This window comes from Oncorhynchus masou, chromosome 29 (genome assembly GCF_036934945.1).
Source record: "Oncorhynchus masou masou isolate Uvic2021 chromosome 29, UVic_Omas_1.1, whole genome shotgun sequence".
NCBI lineage: Eukaryota > Metazoa > Chordata > Actinopteri > Salmoniformes > Salmonidae > Oncorhynchus > Oncorhynchus masou.
In genome coordinates, this window is record NC_088240.1 from 72,849,168 (window position 1) to 72,873,540 (window position 24,373).

Sequence of the window (24,373 nt, forward strand, 5' to 3'; positions counted from 1 at the left end):
ATTTACATTGGGTTTACATTTAAACAACCTCCAAAAACCAGATCTCAGCTTAGGTGCATTACTTTGTGATTTCATTACACAATCATGGTGTTTTGAGACCTTCTATGTTTACAGTGTAGCTGCTGCAGTGGTACATGTTTTATAGCTCAATGAAAAGTAGTATATAATTAACGGAGGACCACACTGGAAATAAGTGTTTTTCATCCTCTGGATTTTCTTGTTCTTAAATGTTTTTTTAAAACTGTACAATGTTTTTTTTTACCCAAAACAAAATCCATCAATTAGGTACGCACTGCTCTTTTTCTTCACTCTTGTCCAAATGCTCTATACATCATAGGTACTCCCACAACCACTCTCAGCATCAGCCCATGTGTATCAGTGGAGGAGGGAGGTACAAGATCAAAGTTTCGCACACACCTGGTGGAGCAGTGAATGGCTTGATGGCTGAACGACAGGAATAGGCCTACAGTATACTCTATAATATCAAAACTCAGCAAGAAAAGAAACATACCTTTGTAAAAATCCAAATAACTTCACAGATCTTCATTGTAAAGGCTTTAAACACTGTTACCCATGCTTGTTCAATGAACCATAAACAATTAATGAGCATGCACCTGTGAAACGGTCGTTAAGACACTAACAGCTTACAGACGGAAGGCAATTAAGGTCACAGTTATGAAAACTTAGGACACTAAACAGGCCTTTCTACTGACTCTGAAAAACACCAAAAGAAAGATGCCCAGGGTCCGTGCTCATCTGTGTGAACGTGCCTTAGGCATGCGGCAAGGAGGCATGTGGACTGCAGATGTGGCCTGGGCAATAAATTGCAATGTCCGTACTGTGAGACACCTAAGACAGCCCTACGGGGAGACAGGACGGACAGCTGATCGTCCTCGCAGTGGCAGACCACGTGTAGCAACACCTGCACAGGCTCGGTACATCCAAACATCACACCTGCAGGACAGGTACAGGATGGCAACAACAACTGCCCGAGTTACACCAGGAACACACTGACAAGTCACAGTTTTGTCTCACCAGGGGTGATCGTCGGATTCGCGTTTATCGTCGAAGGAATGAGCGTTACATCGAGCCCTGTACTCTGGAGTGGGATCGAGGTGGAGGGTCCGTCATGGTCTGGGGCGGTGTGTCACAGCACCATCAGACTGAGCTTGTTGTCATTGCAGGCAATCTTAACCCTGTGTGTTACAGGGAAGACATCCTCCTCCCTCATGTGGTACCCTTCCTGCAGGCTCACCCTGTCATGACCCTCCAGCATGACAATGCCAACAGCCATACTGCTCGTTCTGTGCGTGATTTCCTGCAAGACAGAAATGTCAGTGTTCTGCCATGGCCAGCGAAGAGCCCGGATCTCAATCCCATTGAGCACGTCTGGGACCTGTTGGATCGGAGGGTGAGGGCTAGGGCCATTCCCCCCAGAAATGTCTGGGAACTTGCAGGTGCCTTAATAGAAGAGTGGGGTAAAATCTCACAGCAAGAACTGGCAAATCTGGTGCAAACCAAGAGTAGGATTTGCACTGCAGTACTTAATGCAGCTGGTGGCCACACCAGATACTGTTACTTTTGATTTTGATCCCCCCTTTTTTCTGGGACACATTATTAAATTTCTGTTAGTAACATGTCTGTGGAACTTGTTCAGTTTATGTCTCAGTTGTTGAATCTTGTTTTGATCATACAAATATTTACCCATGTTAAGTTTGCTGAAAATAAACGTAGTTGCTGAGTTTAGTTAAAATTACAGGGAAAGGGCTTTGTTATCATTATGCAGATATATGGAGCAGGGAAAAGGTGGAGATAAAGGGTTGTATGTTTCTCTCTCTATTTCATTCTTCTATCGGGTGGAGCTACATAATCTGTTTGATTGAAGACTTTTCATCTATTCCACAACCAGTGAAGGCCATCCGTTCTGCAGCAATGTTTAATTTCCCCCTGCTTTGACAATGGCAATGGGGTTATTGCCTTGCTGGAAGTTCCAATCGCGGCCAAGTTTCAGCTTCCTGATGTGACAGAAGAGATACAAACCCTGAGTTTACCGCAGAATAAACCAACCTCTTACCAATATACCAAGAGGAAATTCCCTCTTGGGCCGAGGCCAGACATTGATTTTGAAGTTGCAGGCGGGGCTACTCCTTCATGTGACCATGAGCAACCATTCTTCGGCTCATGTCCGCTATACTGGCGGAGGCAAACAGGTTTTTGGCTAAATACTGTACATTAGAAATGTGTTATAAACATTATGCTGACCATGCTATCATGAGACAGACTTCTTCTTCTTCGAAGCAATTTGATATATTGTCTTGGTGTTTGAGTAAGAGGAAGGACTCCTAATGATTCCTTATTTCTGCATGTTAGAAAGACATGTTTGACCTACGGTATGGCGTAAATCTATATCAAATCAAACTTTATTCATAGATCACAAGTTAATGCATTTAAAGTTCTTAAAACAAAAGTAAAATAATAAGTACATATATAAAAATGACAAAGATATGATAGATGATCTAGACAAAATAAAATGGTAAAATTAAACTGAATAGGGCAAGAAAACAACAGTAAAACCAGAGAGACTGATGGAAGTAAAATAAATAGTGCAAATAATAAGATATCAGGATGATAAAGTAGCACAATAAAATTACCCCAAGTAAAAGCACTACTGTCTCTGAGGACCTCAGAAAAGCCTGGTCTCATAGACTAGACATAACATAGTAAACGTAAATCAAGTATACGAAATTAGTATGATATGTTACGTTTTTGTATGGTTAAATAAGACAGAGATGGTTATGTCTTGGAAATTCTTACACAGGGACACTCAAAGTCAATCTTAAATTAATCATAGTTTATTTGTCAGGGTGCTGGAGAAGTTCCAACCAACTCAATGCATCATAGTACACATGTCAATCAGGAGCTCTGCCTGGGCAGTCCCAACAGTTGTCTTATATATGGCTATACGCAGACAAGTTATATTTGCATGATGTAGCATAATTAATCATTACTGTTTTATTTCATTCATGTGACAGACCAATACTGGTTCATAGCACGTGACAGACCAATACCTCACGAGGCTTCTTTTCTCGAAGCTTAGACCTTGAAACTGAGATATCTTTCAAAACAAGGACTGGGCGTACTGCCACATTTCAGCTACTGATAGTGAGGATTTGTACAGTCAACCACTTGCTTGAACACATGTATTGGTTTATAGAATAGCACATGAATTGAACACAGAAATTAGTTATAAGAAAAGCACAAACATTAAATGTCCATTACATTCCATCCTCATCACTTGTGTGACAATAATCATTACATTTTAATGTAAGCATTTAGATTTTAGCTTCTATATCAAAATATTCTATACTCCTATTAAAGTAATGGAAATCAACACAGAAAAAACCCAAGACACTTCATAATTTCAAACCCTTCATTCTGGGTTGTACAATCCAATTATAATGGTAATACTATAATCCATAATAAAGGTTAGACTTCTATTAATGGGAGTGAGTATCAAAAATACACACACATACCAAGGGATCTGTAGATTGAGAGATTAATACATCTCTCAATGTTAACCACTGTGTCCATATTTCATACCACATGACCTATGTTTTCATTAACTGTCCCTGGGACATCAACCTAGTCGACATATAAAACCCAGTTGTTTAACCTTCAAAAGGTTGGCGCTTGCTCATCAGCTCAGTGTTCCACATAATGTAAACAGGTTAAGGGTTTAGATGACCTTCCCCTCAACTTGTTAAGGCACATGGAGCTATGGTGTTGTATCGTTGAATGTCATCTTCCAATTACTTCCACAAAAAACAGTTATCACACTTATCTACAACACTCAAAGGTGCAGTACTCATTTGCCCTTTTTAAATGTAGGAAAATATAATATAGCATTCCTACGTGTGGCCTACCTTCAGATATGTTAATTTGAAAGATCATACTCTACACATGCTGGTGCACAAACTGGCTATCAGTCACTTCTGTATATTTGTTGATGTAAAGAGTGAGTTACTCTGTAATCTTAGATAATAATATATTACTTTCCTTTGAGGTTAGTCATTTGATGAATATATATTTCACCATTAAGGTAACAACAATAGCATTAGACCAATATCAAATATCCCTTCTGATCAGTTCCTTGCTCATCTCTAATGAGCCATATACAATATGCAGTTTATATAATTAATTTATTAATAACTGAATACTGGCATCCACAGAATGATAGAGTATCAAACAAAAATATATATATTCTACTCACCTGGCAACTTGAGAGTAATCACACTGGTTGTTTCAAAGAGCCACACCGCATCAAACTGCAACACCACAGGTTGAGGGAATTATACAGTATTAGACAGTAACAAAGCCAATCATCAAACAGACTGGAGGAAAACCTTGCACCATCCCTACGGTGGAGCATGGTGGTGGCAGCATCAACATTGTTTTAATTTAAAGAAGGTGTAACTGTCTCTGTCAATCAGGTTTGGGGTCAATTCCATTTAAATTCAAGAACTACACTGAAATTCAAATTCCAAATATCTTCAAGGCTTTTCAATGAGGAAAATTTGGAATTGGTGTACTTTCTGAATATACTGGAATTAAAATGGAATTGACTCCAACCCTGCTGTCAATAAAACAGCACAACTGGGATACACATTTACATAATCTAGTCATTCTGTTTTTATCCTCACCGACATGAAATAAACTTAACTATGCTTCAATTTCTTAATAGAAATCCTGTTCTGCATTAGCATTGGAAAACATAAAAATGAACTGAATGAAAGGAAACACATGAAATGTTATAGAAAGAAACAGGATCACTCACTCATCTACAGAGCATGTCCACAGAATGAGACTGGTCAGCAAATGACCATGCAAATACCATGGACTGATGTGATAATAACAATTTCACAAGCAGAATGCAGGAGTTGAGACTGAAGGTTGACAGGGAAGGTCATGTAACTTTTCTATGTAAGCAGGGAATAGATTTGGTGATTTAGAGACATTCAGTATGTTGACGAGATGATGATAATAATAATAATTTGTTTGGTGCTTGTCTTTGTCCTCTGACCTCTGACCTCTGCAGTATTTCCGTGTCCATCTGTTATGAAAAGTAGTACACAGTTCATATGTCCATAATGAATCAATAACTCAGTACTGACATCCACAGCATGATAGATCAGAATAAACAGGGGAAGTGTCTACCTGATGCATGTCTTTAATACATCTAGCAATTCTTTCTTCATTTAAAAATGTTTATTTGACAAAAAGCTATTTCAACAAGCAATTTGGGACATACCAACCATACCCTAAACATAAGATATGATCAGTAACACATTTACGCACATTCTCCATAAGACTAGCATGAGTGATGATGCATACCAAACTTCATTTTTAAAGTATGTTACATTTGAATTATATCTTATGGAGGAGATAGAGAGAACCCAGAGAGAAAATGTCCAAAATGACTTCCTTCTGAGGGTGAAAAAGATACATTTTAAGGATGATTCTGATATCGGAATATTTCATTATCTGGCCACTACTAGTAAAACGTTAAATGCTAATAAATGAGTTATAATGCCACTTATAATGCCAAATGAATTACAAGTAACTACTTGAACTATTCCTAGTAAATTAGACTTTGTAGTAAATTAGATAAACAGTAAATTGGCTTAGAGTGAGCAGTCCAGCTCAGAAGCAGTTCAGGGGTCGATGGTAGAGATCCTTCTGGCGATGTCACTCATTTGGAGCTACAGTTCTCATCTGGGAGATATGCGAGAGAAAAAGAACAACAACGTTAATGGAGGTGTGTCACTGAATTCACATTTAGAATATGTTTGTCTCTATGGTCAAACTTGAACTTGTTGCAAATTATTTCATTCGATTGTGAGGTGTATATAACTCTTGATGTTCATATATTAGCAGAGATAAATTAGTGACATCAAAAGATGTCCTACTTTACCTGCACCACTACTGGTGTGGTCTGGCCAGGACAGTGTAAACAACATTGGCAGCATCCTTTGGCTCTTTATCGCCATCCAGTGGTACATTTGTAACTTGAATCTGGTCCAGACTGGGAAGAAAAGAGGAATGGACAGACATTTGAAGTCAGACGTTTACACACACTTATGTTGGAGTCATTAAAACTTGTTTTTCAACCACTCCACAAATTTCTTGTTAACAAACTATAGTTTTGGCAAGTCAGTTAGGACAACTACTTTGTGCATGACACAAGTACTTTATCCATTAATTGTTAACAGACAGATTATTTCACTTATAATTCACAGTATCACAATTCCAGTCAGTCAGAAGTTTACATACACTAAGTTGACTGTGCCTTTAAACAGCTTGGAAAATTCCAGAAAATGATGTCATGGCTTTCGAAGCTTCAGATAGGCTAATTAACATAATTTGAGTCATTTGGAGATGTACCTGTGGATGTATTTCAAGGCCCACCACTCAGTGCCTCTTTGCTTGACATCATGGGAATATCAAAGGAAATCAGCCAAGACCCCAGAAAAAAATTGTAGACCTCCACAAGTCTGGTTCAATCTTGGGAGCAATTTCCAAATGCCTAAAGGTACCACGTTCACCTGTACAGACAATAACACGAAAGTATAAACACCATGGGACCACGCAGCCGTCATACCGCTCAGGAAGGAGACGCGTTCTCTCTCCTAGAGATGAACGTACTTTGGTTCAAAAAGTGCAAATCAATCCCAGAACAACAGCAAAGAACCTTGTGAAGATGCTGGAGGTAACAGTTACAAAAGTATCTATATCCACAGTAAAACAAATCCAATATCGACATAACCTGAAAGGCCGCTCTGCAAGGAAGAAGCCACTGCTCCAAAACCGCCATTAAAAAAGCCAGACTACGGTTTGCAACTGCACATGGGGACAAAGATCTTACTTTTTGTCCCCTGGTCTGGTGAAACAAAAATAGAACTGTTGGCCATAATGACCATCGTTATGTTTGGAGGAAAAAGGGGGAGGCTTTCAAGCTGAAGAACACCATCTAAACCGTGAAGCATGATGTGGGTGGTAGCATCATGTTGTGGGGTTACTTTGCTGCAGGAGGGACTGGTGCACTTCACAAAATAGATGGCATCATGAGGTAGGAAAATGATGTGGCTATATCGAAGCAACATCTCAAGACATCAGTCAGGAAGTTAAAGCTTGGTCGCAAATGGGTCTTCCAAATGGACAATGACCCCAAGAATACTTCCAAAATTGTGGCAAAATGGCTTAAGGACAACAAAGTCATTGTGTTGGAGTGGTCATCACAAAGCCCTGACCTCAATCCTATAGAAAATTTGTGGGCAGAACTGAAAAAGTGTGTGTGAGCAAGGAGGCCTAAAAACCTGACTCAGTTACACCAGCTCTGTCAGGAGGAATGGGCCAAAATTCACCCAAATTATTGTGGGAAGCTTGTGGAAGGCTACCCAAAACGTTTGACCCAAGTTAAACAATTTAAAGGCAATGCTACAAAATACTAAGTGATTGTAAACTTCTGACCCACTGGGAATGTGATGAAACCTCAAATAAAATTTTTTCTCTACTATTATTCTGACATTTCACATTCTTAAAATAAAGTGGTGATCCTTACTGACCTAAGACAGGGAATTTATACTCTGATTAAATGTCAGGAATTGTGAAAACTGAGTTTAATTGTATTTGGCTTAGGTGTATGTAAACTTCTGACTTCAACTGTAGGTAATGCAATGTGCCACTGGTCTGTATGTCAGAAAGAGGAAGAGAGAAGGATAAGACTAAGAGGAGATGCATGAGCAGGAATGGAGAGGGTAGGAGGAGAAAGAGGGAGGAGAGTGTATAAGGGAGCGGAGAGAAGGAGAAAGGTGAGAAGAACGGGGAGAGAGGGTGTAAGAAGAAGAGAAAAGAGGAAGATCAAGGGGAGAGGGTCGGAGGAAGTGAGAGATGGAGGATGGTTGGTTACCTTGGGATCCTTGAGTAATGCACAGTGATATAGTTGAGGATGCTGTCTGCCTCTGTGCAGGGTGGAGCATCCTTCAGGGGTACGATGGAGGGATGGGCCCTCTCATACACCTCCTCTGGCTCCTCCTATCAAACACAGAGAAAATAGGGGGATTCCTATGAGAGGACTGAAGAAGTGTTGATGTCACTTCAATAGAGATAACCCAAACCTGGGTTTAAAATGTGTCTGAATGATGGGGTTGTAACTACCCCTGATGTATTTACATGCTAGGAGCAGTGTCATTAAAGTGTAGGTACATATTGTTACCTTCGATCTTTCAAAAGAAGATGGGAATCCAATCATGAGGAATTCTAATGGCATGACCTGATTATTACAAGTGGAACATGGTGCTTCCCTCTAGTGGTGCAGAGTGGGAGTCGTTGTTTAACCTACCGGGATGTCGGACATCTTGCCAGTCCTCAACTGAAGGGTCTGCTGGACTGACTCGTAGAACAGGGTGTCAGCTGTCACCGATGGCCTCTGTTATTCCATATAAATACAACCAATGACAATTCTTTGTTAAATATTATTCTATATATTATTTCATCACATAATGGCTAGGCTATATTGATGCCAATGCTTGGAGGAGGAAGAGTCAAGTACCTTCTTGTTTTCCTCTGGATATTCCATGTCTACTCTGTGCATGTTTTTGCTGTGAAGAAGGCAGATATATACAACATATTGATTTCCACAATCAAATGAAGTGTCTAGTAACACTGATTCGGGCCAATGTTCCTGAGGTTCCCCTGCCTTCCATAGACCATCTTAGTGTTGAAAGGTGTAGTGCGTCACCTGATCATGACAGCCACAGTGAGAGTGATGAGACCAGCAGACACGCCCACAGCTGAGGCCAGGGCGATAACCTTCAGTCTGCCTGCCAATCAGAGAGCAACAACTGGTTCAGTCTGAGTAAATCTGACAGTAGTCACCATCATAGAGGGGAGAATGGGGATGTTTGGGTTAATGACAGTGAGAGTGAAGGAGAGGAAAGAGATGGCCAAGAAGAATGAGAAGAAAATAGGGACAGAAAGATTGACAGACATAGACAGGAAGACAGACAGAGCAAAATATCCAGCTTTTGTCAGCTCCATTAATCAATTATCAAATCTCTAGAGTTCTGTTATCTGATATCAAAGTTCAGCTCTTCTTCCCCTTTTACAGTTAGTGAAATTTATCCATATATGACTCACAGGTCAGAGAATCGAAAGCAGAAAGACTCTGGGATAGTGAGTGGGCAGACTGAGGGGCATACAGTGACACATTTCGACAGGGTGTCTTGCCAAACATGTCTGTGAGACAGACATTACATTTACAGTAGTGATTAAATAAGAAACACACAGGCAGAATCCATCTGGGTCACTGAGTTCAGACTCCCCAACTCCTACTCTAACCTCCCTCCCTCCTGCCCAGTCCACTGACCTCTGACCCTGACAGTGAGGACAGGCGAGCTGTGGACGCCGATACGGTTGCGTGCCTCGCAGTAGTACTGGCCGCTCTCCCCGGGGCTGACCTCAGCGAAGGTGTAGCTTGGGCCCGATCGCGTTACCCAGGCGTCAGCCGCATTGATCCTGAACCACGTGTAGTTGTCCACCGCCGGGTTGGCCTGGCTGCTGCAGGTCAGAGTCAGAGGACGGCCCGCGTCGATCACACTGGAGGGCTGCGCAAACACAGACGTGTTCTTAGGGGCATCTGGGAGAGAGGGGAGAAGAGGAGAGGTGTGGGGGGGGGGCATGCAGAGAGAGAGAGAGAGAGAGAGAAAGAGAGAGAGGGATAGGGGAGAGGATAAAAATGGTGGCATGGAGGGGGAGTGAAAGAGAGAAAGGATAATAGGATAGACAGACAGGCAGCCAAGGGCAGGGAGAGGGGTGAGAGAGAGAGGAGAAGGAGGGAAGGGGGGAGTAGACCGACAGGCAGCCAAGGGCAGGGAGAGGGGTGAGAGAGAGAGGAGAAGGAGGGAAGGGGGGAGTAGACCGACAGGCAGCCAAGGGCAAAGAGAGATGAGAGAGAGAGAAGAGAAGGGGAAAAGGGGGGAGTAGACCAACAGGGAGTCAAGGTGATGGAGGAGAGAGAGAGAGAGGGAGAAAAACAAGGAAAGTTAAACAAATATTTAGAGAGATAGAAAGATTTTTGAGAAATTACAAGACAGAGGGACGAGAGGGATCGAGAGAGAAAGAGAGAGAGACACTGACAGAGACAGGTAGATTGATTGGTTCCTCCACAGTGCAGAAAGGAGTTTAGGTGTCATTTTGCATACAGAGGAACCTGAGCAGCACACTGGCTCCACACACACTCCTGGTCACCTTAACACACTCCTGAGGTTGGACATACACTGAGTGGACAAAACATGACATAGACTGACCAGGTGAATCCTATGATCCCTTATTGATGTCACCTGTTAAATCCACTTCAATCAGTGTAGATGAAGCGGTGGAGGCAGGTTAAAGAAGGATTTTTAAGGCTTGAGACAATTGACACATGGATTGTGTATGTGTGCCACTCAGAGGGTGAATGGTCAAGACAAAATATTTAAGTGCCTATGAACAGGGTACGGTAGAAGGTGCCAGGCACACTAGTTTGGGTGTGTCAAGAACTGCAGCACTGCTGGATTATTCACGCTCAACAATTTCCTGTGTGTATCAAGCATGGTCCACTACCCAAAGTACATCCAGCCAACTTGACACAACTGTGGGAAGCATTGAGGTCAACATAGGCCAGCATCCCTATGGGAGTCCATGGCCCGACAAATTGAGTCTGTTCTGAAGGAAGGTGTTCCTAATGTTTTGTACACTCAGTGTACACCATATCTCTCTCTTGGAATAGAACAGCTTGCAAAATGACCACAGTATTTTCATCAATTTACAGTGTGCGGTCAGGAACCATTATCAGATTTCCTGACCGTTTCATAACAATATCAGCTCCAGTGATTTTAGAGAAATCTTGTTGTTTTACTTACAGAGAATGGCGAGGGTGAAAACAGAGGAGCTGCCCTGTCCATGTTGGTTCCAGGCCGTGCAGTAGTACTGTCCTCCGTTCTGTGAGCGGACGCTGGAGAAGGAGAGGTTCTGTGTTGAACCTTTGGCCCAGGTCTGACCCCCCATGATCTTGAACCAGGCATAGCGGTCCACTGGGGGGTGGGCCTTGCTGCTGCAGGTCAGGTTGACAGAGTAGCCTTCCTTGATGTCTCCTGTTGGACTAACCAACACCTTGGTGCTCTTTGGAGAGTCTGGACAACAAAACAATACATTATTGTTATGATGTATTCGCTTAGCAGAGTAGTAACATAAATTGCAGGTATGAAAAGTAGAGTTATGCAGTGACAATTTAAGAAGTCAAAATGCTCTTGTGGACATTGTGGAAAGTGTACTGTAACTTCCTGTTGTAGGCCTTGTGACGAATGATGCCCCTATAGTTGCTAAAATAAACATATTACCCAATCATGATTGACCAAGACTACCCTCACAGACAGTGTCATGAACTACTGGCAGTTTGGCACTTGGTCATGTGAAAGATGAATAGATGTTCAATCTTTTCAACAGTAATATACTTTTATTCCCTATAGAAGGCAATAACTTAATATGACCATATCAGACTCACTAGCTATACACTAATTGTTGTATTGACCATAGAACTAGAATTCCAATTCCATGGTATCAACTGCTTCCAAAACCGTACCGCAATCAATGTTTGTCTAAAAACACTAAATACGCACTGATAATGTATAGACATGCACAGATACCAACAGCCAGCCCTTACATGTGACGTTGAGCAGGACAGGTTTGGACCTCTCTGTACCAAGTGGGTTGCGTGCCACACAGAAGTACTCTCCCCGGTCGGTGTGGGACACCCTCTTCAGGTGGAGCTGGGGTCTGAAGCTGTCTGGAATGCTGCCACTCTCCCTGTCCTTAAACCAGGCATAGCTCTCCACCACCGGAGCCCCACTGCTGTTGCAGGTCATAGTCACAGAGACCCCCTCCACTACCACACCCATGGGACTCACCTCAATCACTGTGGAACGAGGAGCATCTAGGGGATGTTGGGGAGAGCGAAGGAGAGAGAGTTACTACGCTGTTGGAGCTAGAAACACCAGCCTTTTGCTATTCCCGCAATAACATTTACTAAACATGTGTATGTGACCAATAAAATAGGGTTTGATTTAAGAGGTGAAGATAATGAAAAGAAGAAAATGAAATGGGAAGATGGAGAGGGGAGAGAGAGAGCGAGAGGGAGAGACGGGGGATAGAAAGTAAATACTAACTGAAAACTATAAGGTCATGAAAATTCAAACGTCAATCACACATAAACACTACTCACGTCCCAGAGCCAAGGCCAGCGGCGGAGATTGGACATTCTGTGGGGGGATTGGGCGACAGGTGTAGGTACCAGCGTGCTGGCTGTCAAAGTTGAAGATGGTCAGCCACTTCTCAGGTGATCCCAGGTTGATGCCGTTCCTGTAGAGAGCAAGACTCCTCCCTTCTGCAGCACAGCCTCTGGCCATACAGCCCAGGTACACTGTCTCTCCTGGGCCAAACATGTTGGCTGTCCTCGCAGGATGGACCTGAACCTGAAGCTCTGGGAGCAACACAGACAGAGAGAATTATGGAACAACATTCAACGAATATAACTCTGATTTGTTTACCTAACATTATATTCCTCTGTGCTATGATGTAAGGCGTTGATATAGCCTCAACAGCTGTGTGTATTAGAGACAGTTACTGTATGTGTATGTCCTGGAATAATTGTGGCTCGGAGAAGCATGTATCACAGTGAACATGGTAAATGTCAATGGATATGCTCCACAACATGCTACAATGAATACATTTCAAGCACAGATTAACATGGGACTTATAGAAATTTAATCAAATGAACCAAAATTACAAAAGCTGTTTTGATATGCAGGATGGATGACTGACCTGTGACAAAGAGTGAGACGGTGTCCGGGGAGGTCCATCGTCCCTGTGGGTGGTCTGTCTCAAACCTGAAGTGGTACTGTCCAGCATCGCCAAGGTTCACGTTGGTGATCTGGATCCCACAGCTTTTATGGCTGCCTGTATACTTTGTCCTTCCTCTATAAGACATGCTAACCAAGCTGGAGTCAGAGTGGTGGGCAAACTCCCTCCGGCCAGAGACCCTGAACCACATCACCCTCCTGACAGTGTGTCCTGATGGGTAGTCATACCAACAAGGGAGAGTGACAGTGGTCCCAGCCCAGACACAGATCTCTCTCCTGGTGAAGGACACAGTCCACTTGCTACCCCCAGAGCCTGGAAGAAAACACAAACATTACTGATGAAGCCAATAATGTGTGCAGGGTGTCCTCGTGTGCTGCCTGCTGCTGACTGTCTGTCTCACAGATCAATACCATATAAATAACCTGTGCGCAATGCAAGGACACCTGGGTAACTTTAGAAGTATAAGCACAGAACAGAATGATTTTAGAACATAGGCCATAGGCTACTGAAGTGGCATTTAATAAAATGCCGGTAACTAAGGTGCAATAAGTTGTATTATGCAGTTACCTGGTAAAGCGGTGAGGATGACGCTCAATGCAAACGCAACTGTTAACATGTCTCCGCACAAGCCCTACAAAGTCAAATTCAACCAGAGAGTGAAAATTGATATGAGTGACCAGAAGGAACGAAAGCAACGATCAGCATCAACATCATCATGACCAATAGATCACCGAAGACCCACCTCGCCAGGTGTCCTTGTCCTCTTTTCTCACAGAGTAGCCAGGAAAGTCAGTCTGCGCGCCGGGCAATCGGTGTCTATTATTATGAGGACGCAGGTCTCGGAATTTGTTTGTGAGGCTGACCCAACCTAGGATAAGATAGAAGAGGAGGCGGGGACGGGTCAGTCTCGAGTCTCAAGCCATCACCTCTAACCATGTCGAATCATGCTCCTGCCGAGCTCTCCTCCACAACCCGCGTTAGCTCCGATTATGCAACCTGGACTCATGGGCAGACGTAAGAAAGTAAACGAAAATCCGGGACGCTCAAATTAGTAAATTACGTTTGGTATGGTATGCATTAATTTGTAGTTATCCATAATCTATTTCATATGATATGTTATGAATTTCAATTTGTTGTGGCTAAAGTTAAACTCTAACATTAGCTAGGTGGCTAACATAAGCTAGGCTAGGGGTTAGGGTTAAGGTTAGGGGTGTAGTGCTGCCGGAGTGCAAACGAGAGGTGCTCCCTCACTTTTTGCAATTTGAGAATACATGGACCTGGTAAAATTATTTATGGAAAATGTTTTCTGATCAATTCTAAATACATTTGATTGAATTCCTAGTACAATTCCATGACAAACCAAATAAATATGTACAGTACCAGTCAAAAGTTTGAACACACCTACTCATTCAAGGGTTTTTCTTTATTTTTACTATTTTCTACATTGTAGAATAATAGTGAAGATATCAAAACTATGAAATAACACATATGGAATCATGTTGTAACTAAAAAAAGAGCTAAACAAATCTAAATATATTTTTTATTTGAGATTCTTCAAAGTAGTCACCTTACCTTGGTGGCATTCTTGGTATTCTCTCAACCAGCTTCATGAGGTAGTCACCTGGAATGCATTTCAATTAACAGGTATGCCTTGTTAAAAGTTAAATTGTGGAATTTCTTTCCTTCTTAATTAACGTGTTTGATCTAATCCATTGTGATGTGACAAAGTAGGGGTGGTATACAGAAGATAGCCCTATTTGGTAAAAGACTAAGCCCATATTATGGCAAGAACAGAGCAAATAAGCAATGAGAAAGACAGTCCATCATTACTTTAAGACATTAAGGTCAGTCAATATGGAACATTTCAAGAACTTTAAGTTTCTTCAAGTGCAGTTGCAAGAACCATCAAGGGCTGTGAAGAAACTGGCTCTCATGAGGACCCCCACAGGAAAGTAAGACCCAAAGTTACCTCTGCTGCAGAGGACAAGTTCATTAGAGTTTCCAGCCTCAGATTGAAGCCCAAATAAATGCTTCACAGAGTTCAAGTAACATACACATCTCAACATCAACTGTTCAGAGGAGACAGAGTGAATCAGGCCTTCATGGTCTAATTTCTGCAAAGAAACCACTACTATAGGACACCAATAATAAGAAGAGACTTGCTTGGGCACAGAACCATGAGCAATGGACATTAGACCGGTGGAAATCTGTCCTTTGGTCTGATGAGTCCAAATTTTAGATTTTTGGTTCCAACCACCAAGTCTTTGTGAGATACAGAGTAGGTGAACAGATGCTCCCTGCATGTGTGGTTCCCATCGTGAAGCGTGGAGGAGGACGTGTGATGGTGTGGGGGTGCTTTGCTGGTGACACTAGCAGTGATTTATTTAGAATTTAAGGCACACTTAACCAGCATGGCGACCACAGCATTCTGCAGCAATACGGCATCCCATCTGGTTTGCGCTTAGTGGGACTATCATTTTTTTTCCAACAGGACAATGACTCAAAACACACCTCCAGGCTGTGTAAAGGCTATTTGACCAAGGAGGGTGATGGAGTGCTGCATCAGATGATCTGGCCTCCACAATCACCCGACCTCAACCCAATTGAGATGGTTTGGGATGAGTTGGACCACAGAGTGAAGGAAAAGCAGCCAACAAGTGCTCAGAATATGTGGGAACTCCTTCAAGACTGTTGGAAAAGGATTCCCCATAAAGCTGGTTGAGAGAATGCCAATAGTGTTCAAAGCTGTAGTCAAGTCAAATGGTGGCTTCTTTGAAGAATCTAAAATATAACATATATTTTTATTTGTTTAACACTTTTTTTTGTTACTACATGATTCCATATGTGTTAATTCATAGCGTTGATGTCTTCACTATTATTCTGGAATGTAGAAAATAGTTTAAAAAAAACGACAACACTTGAATGAGCACTGTAGGTGTGTCCAGACTTTTGAAGGGTACTGTTTAACAGCCTAGAGGTAGGTAAATGGTGATTTCTTCCCTGTCTTCTCACTGGCGTTGTCGATAATGATGCCGAACAATAGTCTCCGTGTGCACACACGTGTGTCTGCCTCGATATTCATAAAACTCCAAGGACCCCCTCTTGAACAGTGGAACCCAGAACAACTTGTGACCACTACTGTATGTATTTGTATTTTCATTAGGCTATAGCCTACAAATAATTACACCACATACAGTAATCACAGGCCTATTAGGCTACAGGCCTACTGAAGGATTATTGTTGTTTGTTCCTGAACTGGCCAAATGGCTGAGCTACCCTTCAGCTATCCTCCAGCACCACAAGTTGGTTAAACTTTATTAACATAATTGTGTGATCCTGGCGCTGTCCTGTCAACACCACGAAGGGTGCTACGATTGCTTAAAATGACATCTCATCAAAATCTGTTGCCTACGCCTAATGATAATTTTCATCACTTATTATTCTTATTATTACAAATAGAAGATTATTACTTCTCAAAATGGTGCTCGTTTAGTAGTTAGATCAATGCTGAATCAATGTCTAGATCACATAATTATTCATTTTCATTTTACAGAACAGAATATAATACTATAGCATAGTAGGCCTTTATCATTACTGTTACATCAAAAACACCACCTCATCTCTAATGAGATATTAGGATGGTTAGCCTGAGCTGAATAGTCCCCCAAAAATGATGTGTCAAAACTCAACAGAGTTCGTCGCTAGGCAGGATATATATTTTGAAACAAAATACAAGAAAGGCTAATAGTTTGTTAGCACCATCGTCTCTAATTCACTTAGAAACAGCAATGATTATGATCAATCAAATGATTGGCACGGAGAAGCAGTTTGGACTTTTCACTGGTAAAACATGAATAATTATCATTCACGATTGACTTTGATGATAGCCTATTTTGAAATTAGGTAGCCTAAGCCTGTTTAATGGTATTAAAAACAGAACATGTTCTTTAAACAAAATGTGTGGGCATAGCCAGATGTTGCAATTGGAGGATGCATTTTATGCATATTCTAAAATGATAGGCTATTCCATTGGCTACATCTGTCAGTACAAACTTTGATTGATGAAAACATGTTATTTTTGTGCTCCTTCACCTAACAAAATAGCACTACACCACTGGTTAAGATTAGGGTTATTATTTAGGTTAAAGGGTTAAGGTTAGGGTTAGGGGAAGGGTTAACGTAAACTCACGTAAACTGGTACATTGCCTTGGTCCGTACAATTGCCCTTATTATAAGCGCCCCAAAAACTTAATACTTCCAGATCAACTGTAATGTCAATACCTTTGTAAAGCACAATTTCTCCCCTTTCCAACAGAATCAATTACATGACCTAAAAGCTGCCCATTTCTGCATAATTCAAGCGTCAGGTCTTTTTTTTAAATGGCAGGTGGGGAAGCGAAGCTAATGCGTGATAGTGAGAAGGAGAATGTTGTGTGGGAAAATAGCTTTTTTTCACTCGATCTGTCCAATTTATCCCCTTATCGCCTCTAAAATGTAAATATATCAATATAAAGAGTTTATATAATGTGTCATTACATAACTATTTTAAGGTTTGTGTCAAATTTGAATCGGGATTTTAGGGCGGTGCTAAAGTGATCTTAGAAGTAAACAGCGGCTTTGAGAATGATGATCGCATGCAATGATGACGAAAAAAATGACTTGGTATCCCCCCGTTACTGACCATTTCTTGTTTTGAATGGATAATAGAAGTGCTACACCTGGTGGAGAGAGATTGTAAGACAGAAATAGTTGCTTTATGCGTGCTGTACGTTACGACATGACATTTCAAGATGTAACGGAGGGTCAGTTTTTTCAACTTTTCTCCAATACTATAGAGCCATTACCATGTCGATCAAGGCTTGAATAGAAACCGAGTTCACACCCCCGATTTTGAAGTCAACACAGTCGCTACAGTCCTATTCGTTTTCTTCGTAGCCTCGTTTGAATGTTCTGTTTGCCACATTTGTACGGAATGGGGTGAGTTTACGTTAGCTAACATGTTAAATAGTTGCAAAGTAGCTAAAAGGTAGTAAGTAGGAGCAAAGTTGCTAATTAGCTAAAATACTAAAGTTGCTAGACATTTGAGTTATACTTTTGTAACCATAAGAAACTTAACATACTAATTTCAGCGTCCCAGATTTTTGTTTACTATGTGGTGTCTAGTCTATGAGACCAGCCTGGTCTATTAATCTATTAAGTGAAACTTTACTCCCGTTCCAGTGACTGCTCAGTCAAATGTGGCAGCGCAATCAATTTCAAAATGACACACGATCCATTGTTTACAACTCACCAACCCTACAGCAAGGGCAAAAAACTGTGGTGTCTTTGTTTTGATTAGATATGCTACTTGATTATACAACCTACCTCAATATGTCAGTGTTAGAAAGATGCAATTCATTCAACACATCTGAAGTAGGTCTAAAAATGTGGGGAAAGGATTTTCATTCATCAAAATGTTTTGTTAATGTTTATTTTCGGTATGGAGACATAATTTAGTTGTGAATACAAACATTGAACAATGTATTTGATATGTAACCACCTAACCAATACAATAAACAGCACTGAGCTGTTAAATCTTAAAAAACAAACAAATATTTTGACATTTTTTTGAGAAACACATCCTATTATGGTTGACACCTAACACCTAAATCCACACATCAGCCAAGCTAACACATTCCAAGCATAGGCAATTATTAATATTTATATTCATTTCTTATGATTTTCAAAGAGGATGTAGAGACCCCCCCCCCCCACCACCACATTATTATGAATTAACCACAACCCTGGTGTTGATAGTGAGTAAGGGACTCCAGCTTATGACTAACAGGGAGCAGACAGAAACTCAATTTAAAATATCTCTGGGAAGTTTTTCATCCCAGTTGACTAATAGTTTTTCAGATCATATGACTAATGTTAATAATAGGCAATATCAGTGGAGGCTGCTGAGGGGAGGACGGCTCATAATAATGGCTGGAAAGGAGCGAATGGAATGTCATCAAACCCATAGAAACCATGTGTTTGATACCATTCCAGTCCTCCCCAATTAAGGTGCCACCAACATCCTGAGGGCAATATTAATGGGGCTTCCATGAACTGTTTCTGGCGATATACAAATTATGTACTTATGAAACATAGAATAAAATAACCCCATTAATATACAGAAATTACTTAATTAAGTCAAATAAAACAGATATATAATGAAACAACAATTGCATGTAAATCATAGAAAACAACACTATAAAAGGTAGCCTATTAAACAAACATTAACATGTCTATTTATGTCAAATATATACAATATCTCTTGAATGTGTCAAATGCTATTCTATTCATTTTACAATTAGACAGACACACAAAAGTTGAAAGATAACAGTAAGAAGATGAGTATAAATATAAATCCCAGATGTGCGAAGTTCAGTCCTTGTCAGATTTAAGCACCAGGCAGCAAGATACATGCAGTCTGTCCAAAAAAGTAGTCTCATTTCTGAAACTGTTGCAGATCACTGTACACGTCTGACTGAAATCCATGCAGCTCCTACAACAGTAAAGGCAAAAATAAAACAATTCAACAGGGAAGGAATCATAAGTGGATCACACCAGACAAACAGTTACTCCATATGAATGTATATTCTGTATGCTTTGAGGACTGTGCTCTACTATGGTTAGTGCCTCCGTACCTGGTAGGGAGACTCTGTGATTTCTACTGTCTTCCTTTTTGATGCTGTGATTGTTTTCCCTTTTCCTGAGGAGAGGTGACAAACAGAGTGGGATTAGGGATTAATGGAGGATGCAAGCAAGCACACACACACAGTCACACACACACACACAAACACAGCCACACACACACACACACACACACACACACACACACACACACACACACACACACACACACACACACACACACACACACACACACACACACACACACACACACACACACACACACACACACACACACACACACACACCCCTCACCCTCCAGTCTGGATTCCTGTTGACTCCTCTTCTTCCGGATGGTAGCAAAACAGAACACGGCAAGAGCGATGAGGAGGGTCAAGATGATGTCACAGGCAATAATTCCCACCACTGCCCCCATATCTATCAGATAGCAGTGGCCACAGTCTGGAGAGAGAGAGCATTCTGATTACTGACCATAGTCAAAACATGGGTTGTGGCACAAGAGTTTTTGGATATAGGATGAGTTGAAATAGTATAAAGAGTGGTTAAAGTTATGCACCTGCTCTCAATTATTACAAAAATCGATAGTGGTATTAACAGCAGCCAAATACCTTGTTCTCCTTCAGCAGGACCTGAAAGAAAAGAGAGATCAAGGATCAAGAAAGAAAATAGCAATATAAGTGAAGGGAATGGTAATTCACTTACAAAAGCAGATAACAGAACATGTACTGTTTACATCTATATAATATCTCTTGAATGACTCCAATGAAGGTGAAAAAAGGACACTTCTTCTTTTTGGGTACATTTCTTGTAAATTCACTCCCAAATTCACCCCCAACTCGCACAAACAAACACTTCAAAAAGTCAACACATAGACTCTATTTCAACAATCATATTTATTTGTTTAGTGAAATGAATTCGAACAGATATGTGTCCTTTAGAAAAGTGCTCCTGTGTCCTTTAGAAAATATTTACTACTGACTTATTTACTTAACCTCTATTTTATCAGAGAATCATACTGAAACTAAATGATCTATGAATTACAGATGAGCCATGAAATACATAAATTACAGAAAATACACACATCAAAATATAAACACAAAACACAAGCAGAAATAAAAACACAGTTATAGAAATCAAACAAAATCAGTAATAAGGTCCTCAATCAACTTTCTGAATTGCCCTAGAGGCACCAGAACCTCACATTTAATTAAGAACATTCTGAAGATTGTTCCACAAATAACATGCAAGAAAACTAAAAGCTGATATACCTCACTCAGTAGAGACCAAAGGAATTAGGAGTTAGTCATCCCTGAGACAGGGGGTGGTAACTTCTATGTTTAAAGTTTAGTAAGTATGTTTGGTACAGTTGGACTTTTTGTCAAAGGGCTTTATAAATGAAACCATAGCAATGTTTCAACCTACGTGACATCAGAGGGCCAACCAACTTTCCAGTAGAGCTGTGATTTGTACAAACATTGTCGCCAGTAATAAAGCGCAGTAGACTGTGATAAACTGCATCTAATGGCTTTAATGAAGTGGCAGCTGCCTTCGTATAGTCGCCATAGTCGCGGACCGATAGCAACGTCGGCTGAATCATCTGCTTTCTACTATTTAGCGAGAGGCAGGACATATTTCTATAGAAGAAGCCTATTTTTATTCTCAGCTTGTTAACTATACTGAACAAAAATGTATATGCAACATGTAAAGTGTTGGTCCCATGTTCCATGAGCTGAAATAGAAGATCCCAAAAATGTTCCATAAATTTGGTACAAAATTTTGTTTACATCCCTGTGAGTGAGCATTTCTCCGATCCAAGATAATTGATCCAACTGACAGGTGTGGAAGAAGCTGGTTCACAACATGATCATTACACAGGTGCAACTTGTGCTGGAGATAATAAAAGGCCACTCTAAAGTGTGCGGTTTTGTCACAGATGCCTCAAGTTTGAGGGAGAATGCAATTAGCATGCTGACTGCAGTAATGTCCACCAGAGCTGTTGCCAGATAATTGTATGTTAATGTCTCTACCGTAAGCCGCCTCTAACATCCTTTTATAGAATTTGGCAGTATGTCCAACTGGCCTCAAAACTGAAGACCACGTGTAACCACACCAGCCCAGGACCTCCACGTTTGGCTTCTTCACCAACGGGATCATCTGAGACCAGACACCCGGACAGCTGATGAAACTGAGGAGTATTTTGGTCTGTGCCCTGTAAGTGCATAAGCCCACCCACAAAGCCCTTTTGTGGGGAAAAAACTAATTCTGATTGGCTGGGCCTGGCTCCCCAGTGGATGGACCAGGCTCAGAAGTGGGTGGGTTTATGCCTGCATTCAGTACTAATTTCAGGTCAATAAAGTGTGGTCAGACTGTAGTTCAGATAGAGCCTGGTCAACCGTGGAGGCAATAGCATACATAACAGTATCATCGGCATACAAGTGCAGGTTACAATTTTTTTTACAGACAAGTAGATATTGTTAATGTAAACTGTAAAAAGTACAGGACCCGGAATCGACCCTTACGGGACACCTTTCATAATATCCAGGAAGCCTGATTTAACACCATCAGCAGATATACATTGAGTTCTGTCTATCAAGAAAGTGTTAAACTAGTTACATGCAGCCTGGTCTCGGCCAAATTGAGGAAAGCCTCTGAATTAGCAGTGAGTGATCAACAATATTAAAAGCCTTTGGCAGGTCAATGAAGAGGGCAACACAATGTTGACTTTTATCCATACACTTAATCCCATGATTTACAACTAGGGATGCCTCTCTAAAGCCTCTGACATTATGTTGTGTAGAGAAACTCTATTATCAATATGATCACAATGTAAAAACAGGTAAACTCAGTTACTTGAGAACGTAATGGTTAAGGGTAACACTTGATCAGTAACATGTCATCTAACTATTTACTAACCTTAATAAGCCTTATCCTAACCTTAAACGTACCTCTTACCCTAACCCTTAGTCTTAACCTAACCCTTAGTCTTAACCTAACCCTTAGTCTTACCCTAATCCTTAGTCTTAACCTAACCCTTAGTCTTAACCTAACCCTTAGTCTTAACCTAACCCTTAGTCTTACCCTAATCCTTAGTCTTAACCTAACCCTTAGTCTTAACCTAACCCTTAGTCTTAACCTAACCCTTAGTCTTAACCTAACCCTAACAGTAACCTTAGCATGCAGTTACTTATCAACAGATAGTTTGTTGATAATATGACCACATGTAGAGCTACTTACCAAATAATCCTTTCAGGGGAGCCACGATACAGAGGGCCTTGCCCATTTTCAGCCTGGTCCTACTAAGGAGACTAGAGGAGAGGAGAGGTCTAAGGCTTCGGGTCCCTGGTGCTTTGTCCAAGGTAATCTGTCGCCAATGACTCTGTGGTAGAGCCAGCAAAACAGACAAGGTAATATGTAAACCTTAGGAGTGCTAGAGACAGTGGTCTGTGTGTCCTGTAACTGTGTGTCTGTGTGTGAGAGAGCAAAGGGGGAGCAGACTGACAAGGAAGCCAGTGAGTGAGTTTCTGTTTCTGCCCCTGTGATGTCATGTCCACATGAGTGTTGAACACACGTCAGCTCACACAGATTGATAACATACATGTCGTTTTGAGAACACAAGACATTGTCAGTGGCTCAAATATTAAAAACTTTTCTCCCCCAATAGAACTTTTTCACCCTCTTAATATACTTCTATTAATTTAGATTCATGCTTAAAGCAGCAATCAGCAGTTGAAACAATAACAACGTGTTCTCCCTGCCCCTGTTTCAGGGAAAAGCTGAGGGATGTGGCTGGAGAAATGTAACCATTCTCAAATTCATAGACATTGCTTTGGATGCAAGGATTGACCAGTCATTATATCCACATTATCTTTTTGACCATGTTGAGGCTATATAGTGTTAAATTAGTAGCAGCTACTGTTACTGTATTGTAATGTATACCAATATTGTCTTCATACAATGCTGGTATAGTTTGCCATTTCTGGGGGCCAGTGAGGCAGGAGTGTGTCTAAACCCATTTCTTAAAAATACAATCAGAACCTCACTTCCCTGAATGGTAGGTCAGGCCAAAACCAGAGAAGTCAGGGAGGGGTTTTACTTCTGAATTTTTGTCGTTAGACTCACACCAGCTCAGGAAATGACCTAGCCGATCAACAGGAGGAGTCTCGACACACTATACACCTCATACACTACTGTGATGGGTCAACGGAACACTCTGTGACCTTCACGTTTCAGAATTTATCAGTGAAACAATAACAGTTCAAATCATAATGTAGAAAACAGAGACACATTTTAGACAAATATTGACATTTATTTGTCACCCTACAGTGTTATCTGACAGATCAAGTACCCAGATCTCAGCAGACAGTGTCGTCCACTTCTGCTAATTGTGGATGAGGGATGTGAGCTCTGCTATTTGTTTCTGACAAAGGCCTTGCTTGTTACCATGGCGCCCACACTAGACCTTTTCCGCTCAGCGTCCTGTAGATTGGCAGTTTTTTTCTTCTTTCTAACATGACCTGTGGTTTTCTGTAGGCTGTGGTTACCAACACATGACTGCAGCTCTAGCCAAGCCTGATTCTCTCAACCACAAGTTCATCTGAAATGATAGCTTACCGTGTCGGCACAATAAGTACCTCCCTACATTAGGGACATAAGATAGCCTATCTATAAAAGACACATTGGATGGAAATCAAAAGTCAACTCAGAGTTCACATTTCAGAGTACCACAGAGACAAACATC

At 41.1% G+C, this 24,373-nt stretch overlaps 3 protein-coding genes across 3 annotated transcripts; all 3 read right to left on the reverse strand.

Moving 5' to 3' along the window:
- Nucleotides 1-5,295: 5,295 nt before the first annotated feature.
- LOC135521305 (vascular cell adhesion protein 1-like) lies at nucleotides 5,296-9,886 on the reverse strand. Its single transcript, XM_064947224.1, has 7 exons — nucleotides 9,425-9,886; nucleotides 8,798-8,879; nucleotides 8,609-8,657; nucleotides 8,399-8,485; nucleotides 7,967-8,091; nucleotides 5,972-6,082; nucleotides 5,296-5,772 (listed from the first exon to the last, which is right to left on the reverse strand). The coding sequence occupies exons 1-6, from the start codon at nucleotides 9,801-9,803 to the stop codon at nucleotides 5,980-5,982; spliced, it is 825 nt and encodes a 274-aa protein (XP_064803296.1). The 5' UTR covers nucleotides 9,804-9,886; the 3' UTR covers nucleotides 5,296-5,772; nucleotides 5,972-5,979.
- A 1,064-nt stretch (nucleotides 9,887-10,950) lies between these two features.
- Nucleotides 10,951-13,570, reverse strand: LOC135521233 (B-cell receptor CD22-like). The gene is made up of 5 exons (XM_064947158.1): nucleotides 13,522-13,570; nucleotides 12,916-13,266; nucleotides 12,317-12,574; nucleotides 11,759-12,028; nucleotides 10,951-11,228 (listed from the first exon to the last, which is right to left on the reverse strand). Exons 1-5 carry the CDS (start codon nucleotides 13,568-13,570, stop codon nucleotides 10,951-10,953), a joined length of 1,206 nt encoding a protein of 401 aa, XP_064803230.1.
- Nucleotides 13,571-18,404: 4,834 nt separating this feature from the next.
- On the reverse strand, nucleotides 18,405-23,131 carry tyrobp (transmembrane immune signaling adaptor TYROBP). Its single transcript, XM_064947225.1, has 5 exons — nucleotides 22,870-23,131; nucleotides 20,244-20,264; nucleotides 19,930-20,076; nucleotides 19,629-19,693; nucleotides 18,405-19,486 (listed from the first exon to the last, which is right to left on the reverse strand). Exons 1-5 carry the CDS (start codon nucleotides 22,913-22,915, stop codon nucleotides 19,430-19,432), a joined length of 336 nt encoding a protein of 111 aa, XP_064803297.1. The 5' UTR covers nucleotides 22,916-23,131; the 3' UTR covers nucleotides 18,405-19,429.
- Nucleotides 23,132-24,373: the final 1,242 nt, after the last annotated feature.

Coding starts and splice junctions, on each gene's coding strand:
- LOC135521233 (XM_064947158.1), bottom strand. CDS start 13,570: ATGTTAACAGTTGCGTTTGCATTGAGCGTCATCCTCACCGCTTTACCA. Junction 12,575..12,915: donor CGTCTCACTCTTTGTCACAG/GTCAGTCATCCA, acceptor TGTTGCTCCCAG/AGCTTCAGGTTCAGGTCCAT. Junction 12,029..12,316: donor GCTGGCCTTGGCTCTGGGAC/GTGAGTAGTGTT, acceptor AACATCCCCTAG/ATGCTCCTCGTTCCACAGTG.
- tyrobp (XM_064947225.1), bottom strand. CDS start 22,915: ATGGGCAAGGCCCTCTGTATCGTGGCTCCCCTGAAAGGATTATTTG. Junction 20,265..22,869: donor TCCCCTGAAAGGATTATTTG/GTAAGTAGCTCT, acceptor CTTTTCTTTCAG/GTCCTGCTGAAGGAGAACAA. Junction 19,487..19,628: donor TCACAGAGTCTCCCTACCAG/GTACGGAGGCAC, acceptor TTACTGTTGTAG/GAGCTGCATGGATTTCAGTC.
- LOC135521305 (XM_064947224.1), bottom strand. CDS start 9,803: ATGCCACCATTTTTATCCTCTCCCCTATCCCTCTCTCTCTTTCTCTCT. Junction 8,658..8,797: donor ACTGTGGCTGTCATGATCAG/GTGACGCACTAC, acceptor CCTTCTTCACAG/CAAAAACATGCACAGAGTAG. Junction 8,092..8,398: donor GCAAGATGTCCGACATCCCG/GTAGGTTAAACA, acceptor TGTGTTTGATAG/GAGGAGCCAGAGGAGGTGTA.